At 57.3% G+C, this 14,424-nt stretch overlaps 1 protein-coding gene across 2 annotated transcripts; it reads left to right on the top strand.

The window, feature by feature from the left end:
- The first annotated feature begins 983 nt into the window (after positions 1-983).
- ZNF865 (zinc finger protein 865) lies at positions 984-13,011 on the top strand. Of its 2 annotated transcripts, none has more exons than XM_063615259.1 (2): positions 984-1,405; positions 2,382-13,011. In XM_063615259.1, the coding sequence occupies exon 2, from the start codon at positions 9,277-9,279 to the stop codon at positions 12,550-12,552; it is 3,276 nt and encodes a 1,091-aa protein (XP_063471329.1). In that variant the 5' UTR covers positions 984-1,405; positions 2,382-9,276; the 3' UTR covers positions 12,553-13,011. The 2 variants fall into 2 exon arrangements, with proteins under 2 accessions (XP_063471329.1, XP_055093645.1); XM_055237670.2 differs by having other exon boundaries at positions 985-1,405; positions 9,359-13,011.
- The last annotated feature ends 1,413 nt before the right edge of the window (positions 13,012-14,424 follow it).

The following is a 14,424-nucleotide window of genomic DNA, read 5'->3' as shown; positions in this document are numbered from 1 at the left end:
CAGGCTGGTCTCGAACTCCTGACCTCGTGATCCACCCGCCTCGGCCTCCCAGAGTGCTGGGATTACAGGCTTGAGCCGCCGCGTCCAGCCTAATTTTTGTATTTTTTTTTTTTTTTGTAGAGACGAGGTTTTGCCATATTGCCCAGGCTGGTCTTGAACTCCTGTGCTCAAGCAATCCGCCTGCCTTCGCCTCCCAAAGTGCTGGGATTACAGGCGTGAGCCACCACGCCAGGCCAAGAGAACAGATTTTAAGGTGAGGGGCAGAGCTTATAATAATTCAGCTCTGAGGTGGGCGTGGTTCAGGGCCGGGGGCCGAGGCTTAAAGGAGAAACTTTGAGGGAACAGGGTATTAGAGGTGGGACTTAGGAGAAGGTGCTGAGGGGAGCGCACGACTGCTATGGAGGCGGTGGGGAGAGAAGGAAGTACCCAAGAGAGGTGTATCTAAGGGAAGTTCCTGGGAGAGTGGAAGCTTAACAGGAGGGGCTGAATGGGCCTGGGTTTGGCTGTTTGGGATGGGGCTGAGTTGGGAGCGGGGATTATAGCGATTATATCAGCGGGGCAGTGTCAAGTGTGGTAAAGCCAGGCATGGCTCTTGACCAGCATGCAGCAGAATCAGCTAGAGTATTTCAAAACACGGATCCCTAGACCCCAACGTCAGGGCTTCTATTCCGAATGGTCTGAACAGGCAGCCGGATGCTGCTGGCCTCCCAACTATCCTTGACAACCACCGATTTAAAAGAATGCTTTAGAGGTGGGAGGCACTCAAAAGTCACGAGGTGCAGCTTAAATACTATGGGGTGAAGGGGCGGGGCTTACATGCAAGGGGCGGGGCTTGGATGGAAGGGGCGTGGCTTAGGGAGGGGTGAAGTTCCAGAGAGTAGGAACTTGGAGAGGGGGAAGAACAGGAGAAACTACATGATGGCGAGGAGAAGAAGGCAGATTTTGAGGCAGTAGGGGGCTTATAATTACGCCGTGAGATGGGCGTGGTTCAGTGCCAGGGGGCGGGGCTTCAGTCTGAGAACTGAGCCGGAGGTGTGGCTTAACCGGACGCCCGGAGCGTGTCGCGGGGTTCCCGCAGAAGAAGCGGGCATTCAGAGCGCAGGCGCACCTGGCTCAGTTCACCCACCGGAAGCGGCCCGGGCTTTCACCGCTCGCGTCCCCGAGTCAGTGCGCAAGCGCATTTCCTCCCTCCTGGTCTCCGCCACCGCCTCCTCTTTCCGATCCTCCACGCCGGCGCCTCGGGAACGGGCGCGACTTCCGCTTCCGGGCGGGCGGGCAGGCGGGCGGCGCGGGGCTGCCGGGGAGGGGGAGGGGGCGGCACTTCCGGTCGGGCCCTCGGGTCTCCCCGGAGCGGCGGCGCCTCCTCCGCCTCCTCGGCCTCCTCCCGGCGGAGACCCCGGCGCCGGTGAGTGACGGGGTGCGTGGCCCGGGGGCCCGGGTGCAGCGGGGGCGGGGGGCCCCGCCCTGGCCCGCTCTGGTCCCCAGAACGTCCCCCAACCCCTAGCAAGTCAGTGCAGCTCCCGCCGGGCCCTTGCCAAGGGACCCCCAATCACTGCTCCCCGGTAGGACCACTGCAGATAGCTCCCCCATGAACGCCCCCAGCTAGGATGACTGCCAAAGCGCTTTCATTCGTGGCGATCCCCTAAACGGCTGCCAGGGCCCCCAAATGATACCTCCTCGTAGGATCCCCTCCACATAGCGCCCCCCGTCATTGCGTCCTCCAGGTCAGCCTCCAGATGCCATCAGCATTGCCCCTCCCCACGTAGGGCAGCTGCTGGTGAACCCTCTTATTAGTATCCTCTATATAATTCTCCCCAGAGTGTTGCCTTAGTGCTTTGCAGCAGAACTGTCCCCCGTTATCTCTGTCCATGCACAGCAACAGCCCCCGATGGCCCTGACCACCTCCATCCCCAGCAGAACGCCCCTTCGTGGGTGTGAAAATACTTTCTATTCTGGTCAGCACCAAGAATGCCTTTTTCCCTTCTGCAGGTCCTCCAGTGATTCCCCTTAAGAATACCCCTTTCAAAGCCACCCCCCCCTCGCAGCGGGACAGCTCCCTCTAGAGTTCTTTCACATTCACATCCTCTCCCGCTTCAGGTAGAAATATCCGCCTGCTTAGCTCCAGGCTCCCATGAAATACTCCTGTACCTCCTGTCGCCCCACCCTCATAGTGGTCACCCGTCTTCATTACTTCTGCCACAGAACAGTGTCCCGCAGTGAGGCGGTGAAGCCTTCCTTCCCAGAATGTTCCTCATCCTCTTACTATGTCATGAGCAACTGTTGCCCTGACCTGCGGCTTCTCACCCAGCTCTCACGCCATCGTCCTGGACTCCCTAGGGAAGACCCTGGACTTCACTAGGGTGTAACTTCTTTTCTCGTAGGCATTCATTCTGTGTTGAACGCATATTCACTATTCTAGCTGAAGAGTGTATACAGCCATGAAGGGGAGCAATACACACAGTCTTCTCACTGTGCGAGGTCTCACAGTCTAGTTGATCAGACACGCGTCAAAAAAGATACACGGGGTTTTGTGGGTTCTCTGAGAGTCTGATGAACTACTTTAGAGGTGAAACCTGAATTATAAGAGGCAGCTTAGCCATGCAGAGACCTGGGTGAGCAGGCAGTAAGAACAGCAAGTGCAAAGGCCCTGAAGTGGCGGCGAGCATGGTGAGTGGAGGAACAGCAGGGGAGGCCGGTGAGGGTGGAGTGGGAGATTCGAAGGGAAGAACAAGAGGAAGGAAGCTTTGGTCTCAAAAGGCTTTGGAGGTGAGGGCACTGGGATAAATTATCTAGCCTTTGTCAGCTCTACCGAGCCCAGAATGTTCTTCATTCATTCATACGTTCATTCGTAAACACTTGTTGAACAGCTGTTTAATGAGCACCTACTTTACATTGGGGGTACAACAGAGAACAAAATAGACAAGAATCCCTGACCTCATGGAGTGGACATGCTAGTTGAGGGGGCAGATGATTAAAAAACAAAATACAGGCCAGGTGAGGTGGCTCATGCCTGTAATCCCAGCAGTTGGGAAGGCCAAAGTGGGAGGATCGCTGGAGGCCAGGAGTTCAAGACCAACCCTGGCAACATAGTGAGACCCTGTCTTTACAGGAAAAAAAAAAAAAAAAAAAAAAAGCTGGGTGTGGTTGGTGTGCACCTGTAGTCCCAGCTATTCAGGAGGCTGAGGTGGGAGGAGTGCTTGGGCCCAGGAGTTCGAGGCTGCAGTGAAAAAACATAAAAACCAAGAGTATATATGCGTGTTCAGAATATCATGGGATAAAGAGATAGAGCTGGGGGGGCTGTGGTTCAGGATGGCCTCCCCCAGGATTTTCCTATGTCTTGTCATCTTGTCCCTCCCAAAAGCCACATACCAAAAAGTTATACAAGAGTAAAAATTCCCCTTCTCATGGACAACTGTGGCCCACTGGGGGGCTGCTCTTAACAGCGCCCCAACCCCAGGAGTGAAGTGATTAGGAGGATGAGCTCTGGATTCTACTAGGGTTCACAGCTTTGAGCAAATCACTCCCTTCTTTCCTAGCCTCATTCATTCACTTCTTCAAACAAAAATGTATCAAGCCAGGAACTGTTATAGGTCCTGGGGATGGAACAGTGAGCAAGAGATAAAAATCCTTGCCTTCAGGAAGCCGATCATCTGGATGGGGAGACCAGCAAAATCAAGGCAAAGAAGTAGACTATGTGAGGTTATAAATGATGCTGAGCAGTAAGGAAAGAAATGAAGCAGGCCTTGGTTAGGGAGATCAGGATGTGGGCCTGGGTGACAGGTCACTGGTTACTGAGAGGCTCATTGAGAAGACAATTGAGCAAAGATGGGGAGGAGGTAAAGGGGTGAGCGAGATGGTTGCCTGAGAGTCAGAGTATTACAGGCAGCAGCAACAGCCAGTGCAAAGGCCCTGTGGCAGGAATGGAGTGGGCATATTGGAAGAGCAGCCAGGAGACTGTGGAGGTCATTGTAAGGACTGTGGCTTTTTTTTTTTTTGAAAAGGAGTTTCGCTCTCGTTGCCCAGGCTGGAGTACAATGGTGTGATCTTAGCTCACTGCAACCTCCGCCTCCCAGGTTCAAGTGATTCTTCTGCCTCAGCCTCCGGAGTAGCTGGGATTACAGGCATGTGCCACCATGCCCAGCTAATTTTGTATTTTTAGTAGAGACGGGGTTTCTCCGTGTTGGTCAGGCTGGTCTCAAACTCCCGACCTCAGGTGATCCGCCTGCCTTGGCCTCCTAAAATGCTGGGATGACAGGCGTGAGCCACCGTGCCCAGCCAGGACTGTGGCTTTTGAATGAGATGGGGTTACTGTTTGGTTATAGTCCTCCTGTCAGTAAAATGGGAATGATACTAACACGTTTGTTGTGAAGTTTGAATGAAACAAGCCACATAAGGCACCTAAGCACAATGCTTGTTAGAGGTCAACAAATGTTGGTGACTTGTCCCGGTCTTGGGTCAAGCCAAGAGACTTGGGATTCGGTGGCAGGGAGATGGGTGGAGCAATGCATTTCCAGTATAACGTGGGATGGGGGATCCTCCTTCATTCTGGAGGGAGAAATATTGAAAGACAGCATGTGATGGGACTGTGGAGCCCTGCTGCCTTTCTTCAACCACTGGCCCTGCCACTAGTTAACAATGTGACTTTGGAAGTTTGTTTGTTTTATTTTTGAGAAACAGAGTCTAACTGTCACCCAGGCTGGAGTGCAGTAGCGTGAGCTCACTGCAACCTCTGCCTCCTGGGTTCAAGCAATTATCCCGCCTCAGCTTCTCAAGTAGCTGGGACTGCAGGTGTGCACCACCACACCCAGCTAATTTTTGTATTTTTAGTAGAGACGGGGTTTCACTATATATTGGCCAGGCTGGTCTCGATCGAACTCCTGACTATAGTTGATCCACCCACCTCGGCCTCCCAAAGTGCTGGCATTACAGGCATGAACCACCATGCCTGGCCTGACTTTGGAACTTTAATTTACCTCTCTGGCCCTCAGTCTCTTCCTTTGTATTTCAGAGTCAATAATTGTAACCATCTTCTAGGATTACTGGGAGTATTCGTTGAGCTAACACACATCAGAGTTAGAGAGTGCTAGGCTGGTAGAAAGCACACATCCAGTGTTATATGTCACGTTACGTTACTCTTATTAACAAACCAGAATTTCATCACAAGGCAGCATTGTTGCAGCAGAACGGCCCACAATCTGGCATCAGAAAGACCTGGAATCAGTTACCTGCTTTCCTCTTTATTGGCCATATGACCTTGGAGGAATGCCTTCCCCATACTGCTCCTCAGTTTCCCGGCTTATAAGATGGGCCCAGTAATGGTACAGGACTATGCCGCATCCGGGCAATGACAAATATCAAACTGGTCAAACAATAAATGTGAACCGTTAATACACTCGCTGTGGGACTCCTGTCCCTTGGTGGTGGTGGTGGTGGTGAGCGGGGGGGTCCCTCCCCATCATGCTTCTCTCCGCATAAAACCCTCCTATGACATCCCCTCTTAAAAAGATATCAGTTTAGGCTTGAGTTGTGTGAACGAGGGAATGTCTCTGGTTTCCTAGTGGAAATTATCATGAGGCTGACCAATTCTGTCCACCACTGATGTATCCCCTTCAGCATCTCCACACCCTGCCCTCAGTGCCCTCCTCATAACATCACTGTCCCCAGAATTGCTTCTCCCAGGAATCCCTGGGATCATTTAGCTCTATTTCTGCTACATGTCCCCCTCCGTTCCTCTGGGAGTTTGATCAGCTTAGTCTCATCGCTTCGTTCATTCCACAAATATCAAGATAGACATTCACAGCTGTGCATTTCCCTCTGAGCATTGCTTTGGCTGCACCTCCTCCGCTTTGGTATGTTGTGTTTTCATTTTCATTAATTGCTAAGCAGTTTTTTTTTTGTTTTTTGTTTGTTTGTTTGAGATGGAGTCGCGCTCTTGTCGCCCAGGCTGGAGTGCAGTGGCACGATCTCAGCTCACTGCAACTTCCACCTCCCGAGTTCAAGCGATTCTCTTGCCTCAGCCTCCCAAGTAGCTGGGATTACAGGCGTCCACCACCAAGCCTGGCTAATTTTTATAAATGTAGTAGAGACGGGGTTTCACCATGTAGGCCAGGCTGGTCTCAAACTCCTAACCTCAGGTGATCCTCCCGCCTCGGCCTCCCAAAGTGCCAGGATTACAGGTGTGAGCCACCGCCTGGCCAGCACTGTCTAATGTATGATTTCTTTGCGGACCCATTGGTAACTTAGGAAGGTGGTGTTTCATTTTCACATATCAGCAAATATTTGTCAAGCACCCACACTGTGCCAGGTGCTACACTAAGTGCTGGGGTCACAGGGGCGAGCAAGACAGGCCAAGTCCTTGCTTTCCTAGAGAGGGGCCAAACAGTAAACACACAGAAAAGGAATAACATGAGTTGGTGGCAATAACTATAATGAAACACCTGCAGCTGGATGAGGGGCTAGAGAGTGATGGGGTGGGGAGTGCTGAGTAGAGACCCAAGGAGGCTCCAGAGGGAGCCTTGTTGAAATCTGGGGGAGAACATTGTAGGCAGAAGAGAAAGTAACCACCACCCTCTCCTACCAGGCCCCTTGTATAGACACCCCTCACAACCCAGAAGACACCCCTAAATAAAGCTCTTATCCTGATAGTTCTCCCCTCACCTTCCTTCACTCGGGGAACAGCCCAGTGAAACACTGCTCTGGGGGCAAGGGTGGGAATGGGGTTCAAGCCCATTGATCCAGACTCTTACTCCATGACTATGGCAACTCACTTTGCCTCTCCGTGCCTTAGTTTTCTAATTTATCCAACGGCAGGAACACCTGCCCCTATTTCTTAGCATTGTGGGGAGTCAGTGAATTAATATGTGTAACGTGCTTAGAACCGTGGCGGGCCTCTAGGAAATGCCCAGTCAGTGACAGCTATGATTAACGTGTGCTCTAGTGGAGACAAGCTAGTCAGGGGCTTCTTTCCCCAAACACTCTTGCCCTCCCTCCCCATGGCGCCCTAAATCACCCCCTATTCCCTGTATCCTTATGGCCTGTGTTTGCCTCCCTGGCCAGTCAGCCCCCTCCAGAGCTGTCTCCCCAACTTAGGTTCCGCCTACAGCCTTCCAGTTACCACCCCAGCCACGCCTGTCCTCTTTCCGGAGATCAGATTAAACGGAGGGGGTGTGAAGGGCACGGGATGTTGAGTCTTGTCCAAGGACAAGGACACCCGGAGCTGGAGACTAAAAATATCTCACTCCAGGATGGCGTTTGGGGTGGGGGTGGAAGAGACACCCCTCACCTGTGCGAGGAGAGAGCAGCCCGATGGATAGAGGATAAAGGGTCCAGGCCTTGGTAGGATCCCCCTTGATCCCCACAGTGGGCTGGGCTTAGAGCCCAGCCTCCATCAGGTAGGGATGATGGACAGGAAGCGGGTCAGACCTCACGGGCCCTTCACCCACTGACCCTCCACCCACTTGGTGGAGGTGCTTCCCCAGGCCAGCAAGTAGACTAAGAACTCAGAGATCAGTTACGGGAGCTGAGGGTCTGGTGTGGTGTGGGGTACACACATGGATACCTGCCATCTGGAATGAAAAGTCGTGTAAAGGAGGTGCCAGAGAATGATGCCGCGGGTGGAGGGTCAGGAGAAGCCCTACTAAGGGCAAGGATGTGGGGGGGGTCAGGAGAAGCCCCACTAAGGGCAAGGATGTGGGGGGGTCAGAAGCCCCACTAAGGGCAAGGATGTGGGGGGGGGTCAGGAGAAGCCCCACTAAGGGCAAGGATGTGGGGGGGCGGTCAGGAGAAGCCCCACTAAGGGCAAGGATGGAACTCAAGCTCCCTGCTTCTGTTGCTAGGCTTAGCCCAGGTGTGTGATGTCATGGATGGTACAAATAGCTCGGGGTTGAATGCATTCTGCTGATGCATGTGTTTCATTACGTTCTGTTCCAACTCCCTTGAATCTCCCTGCAGTATAGGAGTCCCTCCCATTTTAAACATGGAGAAAGTGTGGATCACAGTGGAAATGGGATTTGAACCCAGGTCTTTCCAAGCCCAGAGTCTGTGTTTGGATTGTATCAGACCACATTCTGACTATATGCCAGCCCCCTTGCTGGAATTTGTTTCTCCCAGGCAAGCAAATTCTCCTGTCTACCGTCTATTAATATTAAAAGAGTGCATCCCCGCCATACTGACTTTTTTCAGTTCTCTAGGCTTCTCCTGACTTCCCCATTTCTACTACTAGTAGTAACAGTGATAACAGTATCATATCTTCTATTTTTTAATTTTAATTTTTAGAGCCAAGGTCTTGCTCTGTCACCCAGGCTGGAGTACAGTGATGTGATCACAGCTCATTGTAGCCTCCACCTCCTGGGCTCAAGCAGCTCTCCTACCTCGGCCTCCCAAAGTGCTGAGATGACAGGTGTCAGCCACTGTGCCCAGTCCATACCTTCTATGTACTGAGTGCTTACAGAGTGCCAGGAACCGCCCCCCTAAGAGCCTTGCACATATGAGCGTGTTGAATCCTCACAGTCCTGTGAGGTAGGCGTGTGCTTTGTCGTCCCCAGGTGTGGATGAGGAAATGGAGGCACAGAGAGGTTCAGTCACTTGCCCATGGCCACACAGCTAGAAAGTGGCAGGGCTTACATTTGATTGTGGCCCCAGAGTCCTCCCTCCTAATTACGCTGATAGAAACTGTGGTTCTCCTTATCATTATGCTCATTTTAGGATAAAACCTGAAGGGATGAGAACGGAGGGCTGCGGGTGGGGTAGGGTGCAGGAGTATGAGGAGACAGCAGAGGGCCTGAGAGGGTTTGGAAAGAAAACTGAGTCCAGAGGCCCCCAGGATGCTTGGACAATTGGAGTCTGAGAAGGAGAGAAAGTAGAGAGGGCCCAGGCCAGCGCGCAGGCTCACATCTGTAATCACCCAGCACTTTGGGAGGTGGAGGCTGGAGGATCACCTGAGTGCAGGAGTTTGAGACCAGCCTGGGCAACAAAGCAAAACCCTGTTTCTACAAATAATAAAGTAGAGGTCTTGCAGGTGGTGTGGAGGAGAGGGTCTCCTCTACAAAGCTGTGTCAGGACCCCAGAAAAGATGGGGAGAGATGGAAGGAATTAGAGAAGGAAAAGACAGATGGGGAGGGTGGTGGGAGTTGAGAACACAGAGAGGGAAGGTGAAGGTGAGTAGGAGAGTCCTGGGGCCAGGGAGCGAAGAGGAAGGGCTGCCCTTTGGGGTGGACAGGCAGAGGGACTGGAAGCCGAAACCTGGAAGGCGAGGGGGTGTGATCCGCACAAGGATGGATGAGTGGGCCCACAGCTCCATTCACCTGCGGTGAGACCCAGCGCCGCGGCCGTGTCCTCAGCCCCGTCCTCCTCTTCACAGGGTCTCCCGTCTCCCACCCGCCGGAGATGGAGGCGAACCCAGCGGGCAGCGGCGCCGGGGGTGGCGGGAGCAGCGGCATCGGGGGTGAGGACGGGGTGCACTTCCAGAGCTACCCCTTCGACTTCCTGGAATTCCTCAACCACCAGCGCTTCGAGCCCATGGAACTGTATGGGGAACACGCCAAGGCAGTGGCGGCCCTGCCCTGCGCCCCCGGCCCCCCACCGCAGCCCCCGCCGCAGCCCCCTCCCCCGCAGTATGACTACCCGCCCCCGTCCACCTTCAAGCCCAAGGCAGAGGTGCCCTCCTCGTCCTCGTCCTCGTCCTCCTCTTCGTCCTCCTCGTCATCTTCGTCCTCTTCCTCTTCCCAAGCCAAGAAGCCCGATCCGCCCCTGCCGCCCGCCTTCGGGGCGCCCCCTCCCCCCCTCTTTGACGCTGCTTTCCCCACGCCGCAGTGGGGTATCGTGGACCTCTCGGGACACCAGCACTTGTTTGGGAACCTGAAGCGAGGAGGGCCCGCGTCCGGGCCGGGGGTGACGCCTGGGCTGGGCGCTCCCGCGGGGGCCCCAGGGCCGCTTCCTGCCCCCTCGCAGACCCCGCCAGGGCCCCCCGCGGCGGCGGCCTGCGACCCCACCAAGGACGACAAGGGCTACTTCCGAAGACTGAAGTACCTGATGGAGCGGCGCTTCCCCTGCGGCGTGTGCCAGAAGTCCTTCAAGCAGTCCTCGCACCTGGTGCAGCACATGCTGGTGCACTCGGGGGAGAGGCCCTACGAATGCGGCGTCTGCGGCCGCACCTACAACCACGTGTCCAGCCTCATCCGCCACCGCCGCTGCCACAAGGACGTGCCACCGGCCGCGGGGGGTCCGCCCCAGCCCGGCCCCCAGCTCCCGCCGCTGGGCCTCCCAGCACCCGCCGCCAGCGCTGCCACCGCCGCCGCCCCCTCCACAGTGTCCTCGGGCCCTCCAGCCACGCCCGCGGCGCCCGCCCCCTCCGCAGACGGGAGCGCCGCCCCTGCTGGTGTTGGGGTGCCCCCTCCTGCCACCGGGGGCGGCGATGGCCCGTTCGCCTGCCCACTCTGCTGGAAGGTTTTCAAGAAGCCCAGCCACCTCCACCAGCACCAGATCATCCACACGGGCGAGAAGCCCTTCTCCTGCTCCGTGTGCAGCAAGAGCTTCAACCGCAGGGAGAGTCTGAAGCGCCACGTGAAGACGCACTCGGCCGACCTCCTGCGCCTGCCCTGCGGCATCTGCGGGAAGGCCTTCCGCGACGCCTCCTACCTCCTCAAGCACCAGGCGGCCCACGCGGGGGCGGGCGCCGGGGGGCCTCGGCCCGTGTACCCCTGTGACCTGTGCGGCAAGTCCTACTCGGCGCCGCAGAGCCTGCTCCGCCACAAGGCCGCCCACGCCCCGCCCGCTGCCGCTGCGGAGGCGCCCAAGGACGGGGCGGCCTCGGCCCCGCAGCCCCCGCCCACCTTCCCCCCTGGTCCGTACCTCCTGCCCCCCGACCCTCCCACCACGGACAGCGAGAAGGCGGCGGCGGCCGCGGCGGCGGTGGTGTACGGCGCCGTGCCCGTCCCGCTCCTGGGCGCCCACCCGCTGCTGCTCGGCGGCGCGGGGACCAGCGGGGCGGGAGGCTCCGGCGCCAGCGTCCCAGGAAAGACGTTCTGCTGCGGCATCTGCGGGCGCGGCTTCGGGCGCCGCGAGACCCTGAAGCGCCACGAGCGCATCCACACGGGCGAGAAGCCGCACCAGTGCCCCGTGTGCGGGAAACGCTTCCGCGAATCCTTCCACTTAAGCAAGCATCACGTGGTGCACACGCGCGAGCGGCCCTACAAGTGTGAGCTCTGCGGCAAGGTCTTCGGCTACCCGCAGAGCCTCACCCGCCACCGCCAGGTGCACCGGCTCCAGCTGCCCTGCGCCCTGGCCGGGGCAGCCGGCCTCCCCTCCACCCAGGGCGCACCGGGGGCCTGTGGGCCCGGGGCCTCGGGCACGTCTGCAGGGCCCACCGATGGGCTGAGCTACGCCTGCTCGGACTGCGGCGAGCACTTCCCGGATCTCTTTCACGTCATGAGTCACAAGGAGGTCCACATGGCAGAGAAGCCATACGGCTGCGACGCCTGCGGCAAGACCTTCGGCTTCATCGAGAACCTCATGTGGCACAAGCTGGTCCACCAGGCCGCCCCCGAGCGCCTGCTCCCGCCCACACCCGGCGGCCCGCAGCCCCCGGACGGCTCCAGCGGCACGGATGCGGCCAGCGTGCTGGACAACGGGCTGGCGGGGGAGGTGGGGGCGGCCGTGGCGGCACTGGCAGGGGTGTCTGGGGGTGAGGACGCAGGCGGGGCGGCGGTGGCAGGGGCTGGCGGGGGTGCCAGTTCCGGCCCCGAGCGCTTCAGCTGTGCCACGTGCGGCCAGAGTTTCAAGCACTTCCTGGGCCTCGTGACTCACAAGTACGTGCACCTGGTGCGACGGACCCTGGGATGCGGCCTCTGCGGCCAGAGCTTCGCGGGCGCCTACGACTTGCTCCTGCACCGCCGCAGCCATCGGCAGAAGCGGGGTTTCCGCTGCCCAGTGTGCGGGAAGCGCTTCTGGGAGGCGGCCCTGCTGATGCGCCACCAGCGCTGCCACACGGAACAGCGGCCGTACCGATGTGGCGTGTGCGGCCGAGGCTTCCTGCGCTCCTGGTACCTGCGGCAGCACCGCGTGGTGCACACTGGCGAGCGGGCCTTCAAGTGCGGCGTGTGCGCCAAGCGCTTCGCGCAGTCGTCCAGCCTGGCAGAGCACCGGCGGCTGCACGCTGTGGCCCGGCCCCAGCGCTGCAGCGCCTGTGGCAAGACCTTCCGCTACCGCTCCAACCTGCTGGAGCACCAGCGGCTGCACCTGGGCGAGCGCGCCTACCGCTGTGAGCATTGCGGCAAGGGCTTCTTCTACCTGAGCTCCGTGCTGCGCCACCAGCGCGCCCATGAGCCGCCGCGGCCCGAGCTCCGCTGCCCCGCCTGCCTCAAGGCCTTCAAGGATCCCGGCTACTTCCGTAAGCACCTGGCTGCCCACCAGGGCGGCCGGCCCTTCCGCTGCTCCTCCTGCGGCGAGGGCTTCGCCAACACCTACGGCCTCAAGAAACACCGCCTGGCGCACAAGGCCGAGAACCTCGGGGGGCCTGGAGCGGGGGCGGGCACCTTGGCCGGGAAGGATGCCTGACCGAGGGGTTCCCATCCCACTCCCATCAAAAGCCCCCTTCTGGACTCCCACCTCCCAGGACTGATCAGACTCTCCCCCCTCCTCGCTGTTGCCCCATCCTTCAGAACTTCAGACGGACTGGCGACCTTCAGGGCGCACGCCCGACAGGCTCAAGACTGAATCACTCCCATCCTCGACCTCTCTGCCCTCCCCTCATCCCATCAGACACTGAACCTTATCCTCCGTCCACCCCTCGTTTGTGACCCGCATCAGCCCCCGCCCCAGCAGCACTCTGCCCCCAGTAAGTTTTGGCGGAGATGGGTCTGAACCGCCCCTCCCCCTCCTTTGGAATCTGGCTGGACAGTGGAGTATGAGCAGAGTTGGGAGGGCACAAGGGAGTGCTGGGTGCTTTTTGGGGTGGGGGGTGGGGTGGCAGACGCGGCTTGTACAGAGCGGAGAATAATAAATCTTACCATGAGGGCTGCTGGAGTCCATCCTTGCACCCCACCCGGGAAGAGTGGGGATTACGTGGTGGCAAAGCACAAAGTTAAAACTTGTTTCCTCTGCAGTTTTGATGCTGGACGCTTCTGTCTCTCACTCACTCTCATTCAATAGGGACTTACTGAGGATTTGCTGTATTCCCAGCGTTAGTCTGAGCTGGGCAAATGGAGATGGACAAGACAGGTAAGTGTCTGCCCTCAGGAACCGACTTAACATGCCCCGACTCTTCCCCTTCCTGATGCTTTCAGCCTTTGTTCACTCCACCACCACTTCCGGAGGCCTCCTGCCTGCCAGGCCCTGAGCTGGGCACTGGGGAAACAGATGAATTGGACATGCCCCTTGGCCTCAAGTAACACGAAAGAGAACTCCCATCCGGCTGCCGCAGCTGCCTCACAACCACGTGCAGACTGATGGTCATGATACAGCTCCCTCTTAGCACTTGCCCTCCAGGACAATGATTGGAGATTTAAAAGCCCGTTCACAGATCTCATGTGGGCTCTGGGAACAGTGAGATGTATGCCTGGCAATGTGTGTTTAGTTATCTCATTTGTTAGAAGAAGGGCCTGGGGTCCTGAAGAACAAAGGTGCTCCAGGGACACCTCAAAAATCCACAGACTTTGGACTCCAGGCCAGGCATGGTGGCTCACGCCTGTAATCCCAGCACTTTGGGAGGCCGAGGCAGGCAGATCACTTGAGGTCACGCGTTTGAGACCAGCCTGGCCAAAGTGGTGAAACCCCATCTCTACTAAGAATACAAAACTTAGCTGGGCATGGTGGCAGGCGCCTGTAATCCCAGCTACTCAGGAGGCTGAGGCAGGAGAATCACTTGAACTCAGGAGGCAGAGGTTGCAGTGAGCTGAGATCGAGCCACTGCACACCAGCCTGGGTAACAGAGGGAGACTCCATCTCAACAAATAAATAAATAATTTGGACTTCAGTCCCAGGGTACTTCAGTACAGAAACTTGAAGATGAGGCCGGGTATGGTGGCTCATGCCTGTAATCCCAATACTTTGGGAGCCCAAGGCGAGCAGATCACCTGAGGTCAGGAGTTCGAGACCAGTCTGGCCAACATGGCGAAACATCCTTTCTACTAAAAGTACAAAAATTAGCTGGGCGTGGTGGCATGCGCCTGTAATCCCAGCTACTCGGGAGGCTGAGGCAGGAGAATCACTTGAACCCAGGAGGCAGAGGTTTCAGTGAGCTGTGATGTGCCACTGCACTCCAGCCTGGGCGACAAGAGCAAGACTCCATCTCAAAAAAAAAAAGAAAAAGAAACTTGATGAGCTAGGTAAGAGAGCGGTGCCTGGGTGAGTCCTGTGTGACCCACGGGAGGGCAGCTACCCTGTGTGGCTCCATGTTCTAATGCTGAAGACCCAGCATGAGACAGACGT

Source organism: Symphalangus syndactylus, chromosome 13 (assembly GCF_028878055.3).
Source record: "Symphalangus syndactylus isolate Jambi chromosome 13, NHGRI_mSymSyn1-v2.1_pri, whole genome shotgun sequence".
NCBI classification, from domain to species: domain Eukaryota; kingdom Metazoa; phylum Chordata; class Mammalia; order Primates; family Hylobatidae; genus Symphalangus; species Symphalangus syndactylus.
This window is presented reverse-complemented; position numbering and strand designations above follow the sequence as displayed.

Excerpts from the sequence above, each read along its gene's own strand:
- ZNF865 (XM_063615259.1), top strand. The coding sequence starts at position 9,277 with ATGAGTGGGCCCACAGCTCCATTCACCTGCGGTGAGACCCAGCGCCGC.